We start from the raw sequence: 15,566 nt of genomic DNA, 5'->3' as shown, positions 1-15,566 counted from the left end.
GTCAATCTCGAATAGACACGGAGCTAATTACCTTGATGTTCTTGAAGAGCACTGGTTTGCCTAGAAGAATCACTAGCGATACTGCTGGTCTCACTGTCCCTTACAACACTGTCGTATCCTGAACTTTCAGCTCGATGTCTGGATAAAGTAGCCGGTGACAATTTAGCTGCCCGTGCTGCTGAATCGGCGTCAGATTCGTAACCCTCTTTGTTGAGACCCAGCGAAGAGCCAAGACTTAGAATTTTTCGTTGCATTCTACCGGAGGATGGTGCTGAAAGAAGAAAGAAAGAAAATGTACAATTCGAAGAAATATTCTTTAACATGTTGACAATGGGACACGGTAAAATAGATATAAAAAAATGAAGAAAAAAAAACAGAAATTGATGGTAGCACACGATGGCGTTAACGTATTAAATCTGAGATTTTATATTCTTCTGAAAGGATTTTTCACGAGTTTGAGAACATGTTGAAAAAATGTTATACTTTAGAGTTAATTAAATATTCGTTAGCTTTGATGATTTCTTTTTTCACCTTGAATTTTAACGTCCTCCTCGATATCAGATTTGCCAGTAATCGTTCTTTCCGATCTCTCCGCCGCAGTGAAGAGTTTCTTTGCCTCAATGTATTCCTCCTCAGGATCCGAGCCCGAAGCACCGTTCCCAGGTATCCTTTCGATTTCTTCCTTTAAATTAGGATTCGAAGCACCGTCTGGATGCCTCAGACTAGATATATTGCACTCGCCTAATTTACCGCAGTATCTTCTTGGACTGGCAAGATGAGCGACGCTACTTGGATACCAATAAAATGCTGTCGCTGGTCTTGACATACTTTGACGACAATTGTCACATATCTTCTCTTGATCGGACTTTCCAGCTATATATGCAGGCTCGCTGTAGATACTACCATGATTGCTCGCATTGTCGTTGAATAAGACGTCCGTAAGGGACAATGACTGACAGCGTGATGGCGGACGGAAGACGGTGGCGGCTGGAATTTGTCCTGCGTTAATTTGTTTCTTGCTGTAGAACAATTAGGCCTGGCAGCTCGTAAAGTGTTAGTAACGAAAACAGCTTGGACTGTTATATGTATGTTAAAGTGTTTGATGAAGCGATAAAATGTTAATTCAAAAATAATTTCTCAAAAACAAAAACAGCGCCAACTCACATATTCGAACTTGTTCCAAACAAAACGGCTGATCTTCCATTGGATATTTTGAAAGAATTTTTGTTCTTTTCTTTTTCTTTTTTTTTCTATCTTGTTCAAATGTTAACAAAATATAACTTACATGGAGCTTCTCGGGAATTCACAGTGGACGAATTCTCCCTTTGATACGTCGCTGAATTCGAAACATTAGCAAGAGCTAGCTTGCTCTGGTAGAGCTCGTGAAGTCGTGCCAATTGATCGAACTTGTGCCTGGTCTCTTGTTCCAAGAAATCCTCGTGGTCGAAATACGGCCTCGGCATTACACCAGCACCAACAGGCGGTGGGTAATGAGATCTGTAGCGTTCCGTATCTGACATCACCGACATTGAGTCTGAAAAGGATTTTTATTTTTCTTTTCATATCTCTTCGTACGTATCGCATTTAGGATAGGAAAGTGGATAAAAGCAAAAGTACGTCTGTCCGTATGTATCCTTTGAAAAGAAAGAGCTGAAGGACGAAAAAAGAAAAAAAGAAAACTCTCTAAGATGGATAAGTAATTACATCTAACTCAGTTTCTCCATCTTTCTTTCTCTTTTTTTGGACGTTAATGTCCTTTACTGGACACTGGTCAAGAGATCCAATGACTGATATCATATAAAGTTACAAAATGTGTTTAACCGTTGGCTTTGAGAATTATAGTATCTTTTTAAAAACGAAGAAAGTGAATTTTTAGTACATTAAAGTAATTTACTAGTAAGTACTAAAGTACTTTAGTAAGTACTAAATTTAGTACTTTCTTTTTAGGTTTAATTTAAAGATGAAATCTTTATTAGATTCAATTTTTACATCAAAGTATTAAAGAAATTAAAGAAATCAATATATTCAAATCTTTCTCTTTGTTCTATGGTATTTTCGATTATTTTTTAAACGCAATTATTTTTTTTGGAATTTTCTTAGGTGATTTAGAGAATTAAACTAGAGCAGGGGAATAACAAGTTATAAAAAAATTTAGATTTAGATTAACTTACCAGTAAACGTAGAGACAACCGTGAGATTCTCTTGGCTTAGGATTCTCAAAGGATGTTCTTCTTGATCGCTTTCTGGTAAAGGATTTTCACCCATACACATGGCAATGTCCTCTTCCGTGACTTGAAGACAGGAGTCCTGCATTGGCACGGGTTCTAAATCTTCAACCTCAACAATTTCTAAGATTTCGTCTTCTGATGAGAGTGAGTGTCTAGATGGCAGTACAATGTCCTTGTGAGAAAGATTCAAACTTTCCATGGAGACTTCTCTGCTAACTCCATTGCTAAGAGGTTCGATCAGAGGTAAAGGAGGTGGTACAACTATTTCTTCATCGTCATCCTCATCTTCCGGAAGATCTAACTTTCCTCTATCAATGCTATCATCCATAACTGGGCTAGCTGTAAGATCTAATCCCGAATCGGTATTTGACTTAACGTTGAGAAGATTTAGTTTAGCCCCGAGTTTCTCAGTGATGTCTTCAATTTCGTTAGCTTTTAGACTATCACTCTCAGCGGTTGATAAAGAGGTATCGTCGTCGTCAACAGTAGCGGAACAACTTTTGAACGTCGTCATTTCTTTAAATTGAGAAGATTGTCCAGTGCCTTTTAATGGTTCCATACGTGACTGAGCGTGTTTAGATCTTTGAATTTGGGACGACTGATTTTCCACCCATTTCCTTATCATACTTTTCTTATGGCTATCCATAAATCCATAGCCGGACGAATGTTGTTGTTGAGTATGAAGTGGTAACAGAGGGGGACCAGTCAATTGCATCGGTCCGTCTATCCAAGTTTCTCGTTTATGATGAGAATCTTTCAACATATGTCTAGCCTCGGCAACCTTTGATTTTGAAATTCTTGGACCATCTATCCATTGTTCATCTGAAGCACCACTCGAAGCGGCTACCGGAATCTTACTACTCGGCGAGTCAGTTACCTTTGAACTCGAAACCTTGCTCGAAGATATCTTTCTCGCTGGACTAGCTTTTGGCGTAGCACTGTGAGCAGGTGAAGTTTGTTTTGAAGCTGTTTGTGTTAAAGTTTTCGCTATTTTCGTAGCCTTGTGTGCCGGACTTCTTTCTTCAGGTATCTTACTAGGTCTCTCAGCTGCTGAACCACGAAGAACTCTACCCATAGCACAACGATTGTCACCGGAATTCAAACTTGGAATGTAAACCGGTGGATGTTCTCCATCGGTTGCGTCATCGGCAGATGGACCAACGTAGATTACAGTATCTGCTGAAAGATCACTCGAACTTGGATCACATTCGCTGTTCTGTCTGGCTGCTTCCTCGCCTGAGCTACCACCACTTCCGGTACCCTGCGTACCACCACCGACAAACTTAATCTTCCTACGTCTCATTCGATGAATCCTCGATGCCAACTGCACGGTCGTTAGAGTCTCGGTATAATGTTGTGCATTCGGAGATACGTGGGCGATCATTGCCGCATGACACGTTAACGAGCCGAGACATTCCTTCAGTAATTGGGTTAGCTTATGCTCCTTGTACGGCAAGTGCTTTTGTCCGTTGAAAATGGCTAAGAGAATATTTCCCAGACCCGAAAGTGGTATTCCACCGGACGATTTGCCACGGTCGGAATTACCAAGGTCCATGAGATGTAGTCTGCTTCTACCACCGGCGACTATTAAACGAAGTTAATGAAATTATCTTTCTATATCACGTACTATTCGTCTTTTAAAATATTTTGAAAAGTTTTTCTTTCTTTTCTTCCGAATTACATTAATGTAATTTTTAATATTATTCTCAGTTTTTGTTTTCCTTTTTCAAGTGAAATAAAAATAATGACTCCATTGTAATTTTTAATTAACATTTTGCATTTAATAAGCGCCGTTATTACCGCATTCATAATAGTATATGAATCATAATTTATCGTCACTAAACTTACAAGCATGCACTGTTTACTTTGGTATTGCTTTAATGATACGATGACAATTGTGTGTGATATTTTGCGGATTGAAAATATTTTTCATCGATGATAAAATTAGAAAAAAGTTATTTAGAAAATTTTGAAATTTTTTTTACAGTAATAGAAAATTTTTGAAAGAAATAATTTGATTAACGCTACTGTAAATGATGAAGAAAATATTTATGATAGTGAAAGTATATTTATATAGAATTCTTGGTATATTTTTTAAAATTCACTACCGATATCTAGCAGGAAAATGTTTTCAGTTAGTAGATTATATTAAATGAATAAAGACGATTTATCTTTTTTTTTAGCTACAACAATATAATATTTTTGATAGATTTATAAGAGCTTACGTACCACCACCCTTGCCAGCGACGCTATACTGATACACGTGTAAGGTATAGAGCATGTGAGCATCTCCATCTTCTCGTTGACGACCGGCAACTGCTGCGTCGAGATAAAAAGCTGCACGTTCCGCAGTTGGAGCTCGGAGCTCACTGTGTTGTTGCAACTGCAATGTACCGAACAATGGATCGTCTCTCAGATAAACGGCCGGTGATTGTTCTGAATCTGTAAACGAACCGAATGACACTTTTATCAATCATTAAACTTCAATTAAGAAAAAATTGTAAAGAAAATAATAAGAATTGTGTAAAAAATTCGATATACTTACGTTTTTTTTTTGTATTTATATAAATGCATAATTTGTCTTTAAGTAATTTATTAAAAAAGAAAAAAAAAAAAAAAAGAAAAATATATATCTATATTTCTTTTCCTATTCTCTTTTTTTTGTTTATTTACATAATTAAAGAGACGTAATCCGTTGAGACAAAAAATAGAATTGTTTGTCTTTCTTATCGAATATTTATTTATTTCCTGGATTAGAAGAAACAGTACTCGTTTCGGAAATGAACAAGAGTACGGGATGCGTGCAGGAGTATCGACAAAACGGAGGGCAGTAAATTGGTCCGGCTGAGGCCCAAGGTATTCGCGAGCTGTCTCGAGCTGAATTACGACGGCGATAAAACGTCGAAAGATACCTCGCTGGAGATAGAGCCCGTGTACTATCTCTACGCTATCGCGTTCCCGATATAGTACACCTCGTGCAACCCGTAGTACGGCTCGGTACCGGCCACGAGTATGCGAATAATCAAGGTAATGCGAAACTTGGTTGTAAATAGTGATCAAGGTAAAAGCACAATTACGGGAAAATCGATCTTATGTTTCGTTATGCTTAGACTGGTCTGGGTTCAAGTTTCTAAGATTTGTTTGCTTGTAAATTCAATATTGAAATCCTTGAACAATCAGACATTTCAAAATTATTTTCAATAAGCTAAAACAAAGAATAAATCTGTCTGTTTTTAACTCAGTTTCGATGTCAAAAGTTTTTCAAAATATTATTTTCAAATGACAAAAAAGAACGTTAAACAGATCTTTTTCTTTTATAGATTCAATGCTGGAGAGTCTCTTGAAAAATTAATATTTTCAAAAATTATTTTCGAACGATAACAAAAAAAGAGAAAAAGATGATTCAGTGTTTTAGCTTCTTAGAGATCTTTTTATTTATGATTTAACAATAAACCTCATAAAAAAAAAACAAAATAAAAAACTAAAAAATTAGAATATTCAAATTAATTTCTAGTAAAAATAAAAAAAAAATAAAAATCTTTGATATCACAATTTATCACAGTACAGCTTTATCAGTGCTTATTAAATCATAAATTGAACCAATTTTTACGATTATAATTTGCATAAAAATGTAATCAAAATTGTCTAGAGTTAATTTCACGCTTTTTTGGATAACTTTTAATGTATGATAGGGTCGAAAGGTGGATAACGGACTCATAAAGTTATGCACACGCGATGACATCTCTCTCTCACTCTTTCTATCTCTCACTCTCTTCCATTCAACTCTGTTCATATATCCTATCCTTGCACGCTGGTAGAAGTCACGTCGTGAAATGAGGTACGGAGAGACAGAGGAAGCTCAATGGAGAGAGAACGATCGATAGTGCGCGTATCCTGTGATTCGTAAAAAGAGCTTCTCGCAAACTCACAGGTATACATTTAAAGATGCACGATCGGTTCGATTGAGTTCGTTAAATTGAGCATTTATATGGGAAGATATAAATTTAACATAAATTGTTTATATCTGTATATATCGGAACAAACATGAAAATAAATCTCTTTTTTTCTGCAAATACTATTATATATGAGAATAAGTAAATCGTTTACTTTAAAAAATTACAAAGTATGAAAATGGACATTATATGCATAATGACGATGGATACGTTTAATTAAATATACATAAATTTCCATGATGAATATTATATTAGAACATAAAGATGGCAAAAGGAGGTTATCGAAGTGTCCGCAGATAATTATAAAAAGTTAATCTATTTTGTGATCTCTTTAAAAAGTATTAAGAATAATTAAAAAGTTTCAAGAAGTACTACATGATCCTATCTTTATTACATTTTCATTAAAAACATATATACATACATATATATATCTTTTTTAAGGGTTTCCTTGAAATCATAAAAAAAACTATTAACACGAAAGTGGTATTAAAAATATCGTTTACCAGGACTTATAAAATTTTTTTTTTTGAATTTATCTTTGACTCTCTTTCCTTCTTTCTTTCTTTTTCTTTTTTTTTTCTTTTGCTTTTATACTCGACCTCGGATTTTTACCAGCTGCAGTCGACATAATTTTTTTTACGATCATATCCAACCTCTTCCGTCTCGAGTCAGGAGATTTAACGAGAAAAATTGTGTCTCCTTCTCTAAACGATTATTATAAGTTGTTTAGATAATCTTCTTCGTAAAGTGCCAATTAGTCTTTTACTGTCTCCGCTAGACGGCTCCTCGTATCTTCTTGTTCGCGAGAAGTCGCTCGTAAAAGATATGGACAACAAGTAAGAGGACACTCTTCCTTTAGTTTATATCTCTGAAGTACAAATTGTACTCGTTGCTGTTTGATTAATATTCGAGTATACTTCTACATGCTTCAATGTTTTATTTTGGATTTTAGAAAATTTCGTCTTATAGCTAGGAAAAAAGATACTACGTTTTAAGAACAAAGAAAATATAAAATTTTTCTTATAGGAACGGAAATTTTCTTAATATAATATTTATATTTATTAATATAATATTATTTAATATAACATATATATATATATATTTATGTATATAAAAGAGATTTAACGTTATTAGTTATCACTGTTAATTAAAAATCCCCAATTTAGATTCTCTAAATAAATGAAAAAGAAAAAGTTATTAATATTCATGAGATAGCAAGTTGTCGGGATAATCAAGTATCGTCTCACCCCTGTAGTAAAGGACTACAAAGTGTTAGAAAATCTTGAAGCGACCGAAACTTCGAAAGACAAAAATTTATTCATAAAATTGCAAATATTCTCGTTGAATATCTAACGAAATGACATCGATCAATTGAGCCTATTAACGAACTATTTAAAAGATCGTATCATTAACGAGAAAAAAAAATCGAGAACATAAAAAAATAATCGACGGAGCAAAAATTTACGTAATAAAATTTTAAATATTTCTATTGAATATCCAATCGAAAAAAAATAAAATTGTATTATATCATATAAAATTATTTGAAAAATTGTATTTTATGTTAAAAATAAATCGAGAAGATGAACCCTACCAATGAAATATCATTGTTACTTTAGAAAGCTATCTTCATATTCTCATTTCATGTGAAACTTCGTGTTACTTTATTCGAAAGTAGCTATACAGCTTTTATATATAATTGTGTATGTGTGTGAAGTAAGGTTGTCGCAGTATATATACATTATTAAACTATTACATATACGAGCATACGAACGCAAAGATATAGTAGCAGAGTCGCGTGGCAATATCCATAAAAGGGACCAGAGCAAGTAATATTGCCGGCATCTGTGCCGCGTAGCAGCATCAGCGGCAGCAGCAGCAGTAGCAGCAGTAGTAGCAGTAGCAGCAGCAGCACTAGCAGTAGTAGCAGCCAGTTAGCTGGCTTGCTAGCTGGCATCAGCCGACGAGAAAAGGAGAAGACGATGAGCGGAAAAGAACACGGAAACTCTTAGGAAATAAAAGAAGAGAAATCTTCCACGAAGGAAGGTAGGACGAACCGGAGACCGGAAAATATATAGACGTGTAATGGATGTGACACCGCCATTTAAGATCCGCCACACCTTCTTCTTCTATGCTCGATTTACTGAAAATTATATTCCTATGAGATTTTAATTCTATACTTGATACGTCTTTTCTTTTTATACAATTGTTATAATTTTCGGAAAAAAATTACGATTTAGATATATCTTATTCATTGTTATAGTTGTATAACAACTTATAAAGATATTTTAATATATCAATAATAATAAAGATAATAATCATATCGCGATTTTAAAATATAAAAGAATAAAATTATGAAGTCGATTTATAATCTATAAAGTATAAGAAAATAGGAAATTTATGGAGAACAATATTTTAAGCTTCCATGTGTCACCAAAAACGTGCTTAGAAATATGTAGAAACTTATATATATATATATATATATATATCGTAGTCGTACGATCGGGGTGAAGATGAGAAATAAAAAAGAAGAAAGAAGAAATATAAAAAAACTAAAAAAAAAAAGAAAAAAGAAATAAAAAAAGTATAAAAGAAAAATAAAAGAAATCTGTAAGCCATGACAGAAGACAAGGAGTCCACGAATCTCGGCTCCCAAGAAACGTGTACGGAGAGGAAAATAAGGATAGCAGTAAAAAAGATCTGTTTCGCTATTTCGAAACGACGTCGAGGGGCTAGAATGCATGCCCTTTCTCGAGGGAGATAACGTTTTCGTAAAATTCTCTAACACACATATATATATATATATATATATATATATATATATATATATACATACACACATTAGTACATATGTGATCGATGCTACTTTCGAATGAAATCGAACGTGACTAGTGTTATTATATTTATATCATCGTGTCGGGAAATTCAATGCCTGTGAAACCGCACAGTGTATTTTCTTTCTATCTTTCTCTATCCTCTCTCCTCTATTTCTCTTTCTCTCTCTCTCTATCTCTTTCTCTTTCTCTTTCCCTCTCTTGCTCTTGTTTTGGTTCTTACGATTTCTGTAACATTATTGAATTTCTATAACCCAAGGAAGGTTATTTGAATGACCTCCATGGTTGAAGATTTCAATCGTGAACCTTTTTCTTTCCCGGAAATAAAAGTCTATATCGTAGTGGACAATTAATAATTTCAAAAATATGCGTGTGAGTTCTCTATGAATCTATAGGATCTATTAAAAATAATGATATAACAATTGAACTTACTGAAGTTTATCGATAACGTCATTATTATTATTTTAATTTATTCAAATTTGTATTGAAGATTAATAAGATTTTAATTGTTCAAATATTTTACTTGAATATATAAAAATATTCGTACAATGTATACCGTTGTCGTAGCCTCGTGGCGTTGCAACATCAACGTGGCGACATTTAAAGGAAACGGAGATGGAAACAAAGTGTCAGAGGAAGAAGAAAATTAAGGAATGCTCGGATCTCTCGTATTAAAGTGAAAACACGGAGCCTCTACTTAGGTAAGAAGGTCCGGAGGGAACACGAGAAGACAAAGTCGGCGTATTTTACGCGGTCGTACGTTCACCAAAATAAATGCTCCACGTAGATTCGTAAATGGCGAGAAGAATAATAGAACGGAGAGATGGTGCGACTTCCACTAGAAAGCTTTTCTTCCTCATCTTGGCATGCTCACCAAGAACGTTTCTCGGATGACGAAAAGATTCTCTTTTCTTTTTTGAAATGGAAACTTAAATTATCGTCTAAAAATTCGTTAAAAGAAAATACAATATTCGGAGATATTCGGAGATGTTTTTAAAGTTTAATATAAATAAACAATATTTTCTTCTATCTATCGTGTTCTATATTTTTATTGGGTTGATGCAAAGAAATGTTCCACCTTTTATCTAAAAATTGAAAAAAAAATTTTATTTACTATTATCAATAAATAAAATTACTATTTTTAGTAAATCAAATTTTTCTTTAAGTTTTATATAAAAAATGGGACGAACTTTTGCATCAATTCAATACTAATGACATTGGTTATAAATTTTATCTAAAGAAAGTTTTTAATTACTACTTATCACGATTTTATATTCTTTTCTTTTTCTCTTTATTTATATCTCATTAAAATTTAAATAAATTTTATTCAAAGATATAATCAAATGAGTAGATGTATTTGAATATGAAGTAAGATTTTATGCTATAACAATAAGTATAATAATTTTACGTTTGTAATAGGTATACTTTGCAATGTGAAACGTTGCGTTGCATTGAGTACTTTTCAGCGCAACAGAACGTTGAAGTTTACCAAAAGCACGCTCATAAGTTTTACGAGGGGATAGGTAACTACCGCTTCTCTCTCTCTCTCTCTCTCTCTCTCTCTTTCTCTTCCTTGGATCTACTTTGCAGTGAGCAATTAAAGAAAAGCATCGTTCTGGTATACCGGGTGGCTCCCGACGAAATGGTACTGAGCAATGGACCACGACTAATTCTTCAGAACGAAGGAAGAGAAAGACTCACAGGTCGTTTTCTTAACGACTACTTGCCTTCCTCACTTTCCTCTTCTTCTACTTGACTCGTTCTAACGGTGATCTTCTCTTTTCTACTTTTCCCTCTTTCGACTGTACGATAAAACATTACTTGCAAAGATCACGATCTCTCGATCTCTTCACCATTTAATAATTCGAGAGCAAAGCAGGCAGACGCATACGACGAACAAAATTAAGAAATTAACTTTACTTAATAATCCAAATAATTTCGTTAACTTCCTTGGGTGATAATTGGAACGATACTTTATCGTTGAATTTCATGTAAGAGAAATTACTATAACTATGAGTATATAGCGGGCTGCATATAATATATATATATATATATATATATATATATATATATATATATATATACACATGTTACACTTTTGTATTTTCATTGATTCGGAATTCTCATTCAATCGTACGTGCTTCAATCGAAACAATGTTGATATTTGTGATGAATGTCGTTATATCGAATCAAGGTTGAAATTCATCATCATGAAGATCATCATCTTCATCTTCAGATATTTTAAATCGATAAAATTATTATAGATATAACGTTATTTCTATTAATTCGTCTAATATATATATGCTAAATATATTTTTTTATTCAAACTCACTATTCGATCATATTGTATTTTTATCATGTTAACAATAATTTTGGCTCGTCTGTTTTCAATTATAAAAGAAATGAAATATAATGAAGCAATATATAGATATAATTATATGTTATACATTGATATACGTTAATAAATTCGTAAAAAAGAAGACACGTATAATACTTACCTAATGTTCACTCTTCTACGACCTGGATGCGATTGATCGTGAGACGTTAATCAAAACAATGTTAGAACGTAGTATAGAAGAAATCAAAACAATCTAATTAGCGATCACATTGTTACGCGATAACTTCTACGTGATAAATATATTTGTCTTGAATAAATCAAAACAAATTTTTCCTAAGAGTTCCCATAAGACGAACTAGTACCTTTTAAGTACTTTAGTAAAATTTAACGATGATCTTCTATGTAAAAAGTAATTTAAAAAATGAATCTTGAATAAATGAAATTTCCTTCGATCCTTGAAATTCGATAATTTTATTTCCTTTCGTCGTAACGTGTCTAAACGAAGTGTTAACGAAGATCGTAGTTAAAATTTCATTGTTTTCCCAATTTTTATATGACTTTGATGTCTTCAATTGTGTACATATTGTGTACATACATGTGAGTGTGCGTATGTGTATGTGTATATCGATTGGTGGCCAGGACGTTGACCATCATCCGTTAAAATTGAGTACAGTGTACAATGTACGACCGCGACGTATAATCGATCAGCAACGTTATTGATGAGTAAAAAATAACCAAATGGTTTTTAACGATTCTATCCGTTTGATTTGTGTTACTTTAGACAGATCTACTTTTTTTTCTCTTTCTCTCCTTTTTTTCGTTCTTTCTTTTTTTTCTTTTTTTTTTTCTTTGTGAAACAACTCGCTCGAAATATTCTCACTTTTCGAAGTCAACGGAAATATTAAACGCAAGATTTGCCGTCATAATTTTTGAACGGCGATAAGAGCATTTTGGAATTAAACGATCCGACTCGTTAATCTTGAAACTTTCGCGAATCTAGTCTTTAATTAAAGCCGGCGGACCGTTCTTATACGAGAAGACGTTTCAAAGCGGAAACTTCTCAGAGCTTCGCGAAATCACGACTCCGTTGTAAATAACGGAATGAACGGCGAATCTGATTTACAATTAATTTGACTTAGCGAAGAGCTTGAATCGGAACATAAGTAAGAATCAGCGAAAGAAGAAGAAGAAGGAGAGAAGAAGAGAGAAAGAAAGAGAAAGAGAGAAAGAAAGAAAGAAAGAGAAAGAGAGAAACAAAGAAAAGAGAGAGAAGGAATTCTCTCTTTCTATCTTTATTACTATCTCTGGATTGGCCGAAAGATGCCGCAAGTTTTCAGTGCCTAAGAAAACTTCAATAATTACTAGGTTGGATTATCGAGTTCTCAAGAGAAGGAAGAAATACAGACAAGAAAGATAGCGAATGAAAGAGAGAGAAAGAGAAAGAGAGAAAGAAAGAGAGAGAGAGAAAGCAAAGAACAAAACTAGAATGGACTGTAAACGACGTAAAAGAAAACGTAAAGGCTTAGATAACGAAATGAAGTTGAGTCCAAGTTAACTCGAATATAGTATATCTACTTTTCAGATACTATGATATTAACATATCTAGAAAATAAGTTTACTAAGAAAGAAAAAGAAAAGAAATAGAAATGAACGAGTTACAGAAAGAAAGAAAGAAAGAGAGATAGATAAATAGATAGATAGATAGATAGATAGAGAGAGAGAGAGAGAGAGAGAGAGAGAGTGACATCGAACAACTTAAATTCCATTAAAAAGAGTAAAACAATTTACAAGTATGCGATAGAAAGAGATAGAGCGTTTATGAAGAATAAACGGTAGATTCCGTAGACGCGAGTTACTTATTTAATAAGCCAGGAAATTAATTGCATTGGCTCTTCATTAGATCGCCTTTCGAGAGAGAAAAAGAGAGAGAAAGAGAGACGAGAGAGACGAGAAAATCGACGATGCCAAACCGGCTCGGTTGTACGCGTACGAGATCGCGATTACTTCGAACGTGACAGGAATTTCTCTTCTCATTTATTTCGCCTCGTCCCTTTCCTCACTTTACCACAAGCGTCTCCTTGCATCTCGCATTCAATGATGAAAAATCAAACGAATACCGATACACGCAGACGGTAATTACTTCGAAAATCGTCTGTTTTGATCTTCGTAGTCGTCGTACTATTCGTCTTACTTGTTAGAACGATTGGACTTAACTATTTGAAAATTCATCGTTGTTTCTTTTACGAGAAATTATAAGGGATTCTACGATAAATGAAAGAAAAAAAAAATAAATAAAAAAGAAAGTTTTGAAAGGATAACTTTGAAAGAATCTCAGAGTTGTTAAATCTATTTTAGTATTCATCAGGATATCCGCCGTTATCTTTTACGATTATTTTATACTAGACGAGACAGAAGTTGTAATAATACTTGAGATAGGTTAACCACCCTTGATAATAAGATAAGGACGAAAGACACTTTATAGGTGTGTAGTATATGTATATCTGCAGACGTATATAAGTTCTTCTATCTCTCTTCTCACATTACTCCTGCAATTCCAACGTCCAATTATCGAGAAGTTAAGGAGGATGAGAATACCAAGATATATATATATATTTTATATATATATATATTTTATATATATACACACACACATGCACACATATATATATATATATATATATATATATATAGAGAGAGAGAGAGAGAGAGAATAAGAAGAGGCTGAAGTTAATTTTCAGAGTGATAGAGCCATTCTTCATAGAATTCCGGAGTCTTCGCTCGCAGTTTCCGTAAGCGCATTGTGACTCACTCTCTCTCTCTCTCTCTCTCTCTCTCTCTCTCTCTCTCTCTCCTTTTTTCTTTTTCTTTCTTTCTTCATATAACGTACTGAGAAACGAATACGAGTCTTTATTAGTTCAGCGAATCCTTCTTTTTTCGCAATTCTTCGAGAGGAAGCAAACGATGTGTACGGATAGACGAGATAGAAGAGAAAGTAGTAAGAAGAATAAGAGGGGGAAAAAGGAAAAAGGAAATGATCTTGGCCCTCTCAATTTTACGGACCACCTCGTCCAGTCGGCGGTCCGTGAAGAAGAAACCAAATTGCGGCCAATACCACCCTTCTGCATTTGCCCATCTTCCTCTTTCCCCACCACCCTTCGTCACTCCTCGACCAGTCTTTCTTTTTCTTCTTTTTTTTCTTTCTCTTCTTCTGCTTGCATATTACCAGTCTTGAGAAATCCTCGAACACTCGAATCACTTCCAGTCGAAGGATCTTGGATGGTCGGACAACGATGATTCTCATTCTTGCCAAGACAGCATCACGTACGAGACATGGTAAAATAGAAACGACGAGAATTGGCAGGTTACGACGAATCGTCGACGTTTATGATCATCTTCTTGAATTTGCCGAAACGAGGATGTTGCACGTACCTTGGTTTATTTAGATAAGGTACGTTCCTTTTTCTTTCTCTCTTTCTTTTTCTTTTTTTCTTTTTTTTTTCTTTTTTTTTATATTTTGATCAAGTAACTCTCAAGAGAATTTCAACCGGCAATTCGAATATAAACGGGAATTTCATCGAGAATCGAGTTTGTTCGAGGAGAAAGAGGATAGGAAGTCCACGTGAAAAATTTTTCCTTTGTCGTTTCCGAGTGAGATGGAAACACACACAAGAATATCTTTTTTCGTCTAAGAACTTCGTCTTTCTTTCTTACTTTCTTATTTTCTTTCGATCACCAAGCATTCTAGAGAAAACTAAAGGAGAGACCTCTAGTCTCTTATTTCACGTATCACGATTTACGATTTTCTTCCGCTTTCTTTTCCGAAGGAATCGTCTCCATAAACGCAGTATCATTTTTGAGAGACAGAGAGTAAGAGATAGAAGAATTCTTGACGAGAGACGGTGAAATGGCGCGCGTAATCTAACGGGATTTATGATGTATGCAGAGTTTACGACTCTATAACTCAAGTGGTTATATTTTCTCGTTGGATTTTTATAATGAAAAACGTATCGATTGCGTCCTTTTACAAATCCGTATTTTCTCTTTCTCTCTCTTTTTCTCTATCTCTATCTCTATCTCTATCTCTATCTTTCCTTTTTAAAATACAACAAAATGTATTAATATTCGTCAAAATATAAAACGGTTTCGATAGCATTAATATAATAATAGAACATAGAGATCACAAATAGAAATTGTATCTTGTTTCCAATTAACGCCG

The 15,566-nt window shown here is 34.0% G+C and overlaps 1 protein-coding gene across 4 annotated transcripts in view; it reads right to left on the bottom strand.

Moving 5' to 3' along the window:
- Positions 1-15,566, bottom strand: part of LOC124425104 (kinesin-like protein CG14535) — a 256,470-nt gene that overhangs the window by 3,799 nt on the left and 237,105 nt on the right. For all 4 annotated transcript variants that reach the window (XR_006942428.1, XM_046964976.1, XM_046964977.1 and 1 more), the window contains exons 6-10: positions 4,458-4,670; positions 2,172-3,812; positions 1,286-1,534; positions 532-987; positions 32-271 (exon numbers count right to left, since the gene is read on the bottom strand). Coding sequence is in view for 3 of the 4 variants with exons in the window: in XM_046964976.1 (XP_046820932.1) it covers positions 32-271; positions 532-987; positions 1,286-1,534; positions 2,172-3,812; positions 4,458-4,670 (2,799 nt within the window). In the remaining variant the exon portion in view is untranslated. The remainder of the gene's footprint in view (positions 1-31; positions 272-531; positions 988-1,285; positions 1,535-2,171; positions 3,813-4,457; positions 4,671-15,566) is intronic.

The sequence above is a fragment of the Vespa crabro genome, chromosome 6 (genome assembly GCF_910589235.1).
Source record: "Vespa crabro chromosome 6, iyVesCrab1.2, whole genome shotgun sequence".
Classification (NCBI taxonomy): Eukaryota; Metazoa; Arthropoda; class Insecta; order Hymenoptera; family Vespidae; genus Vespa; species Vespa crabro.
This window is presented reverse-complemented; position numbering and strand designations above follow the sequence as displayed.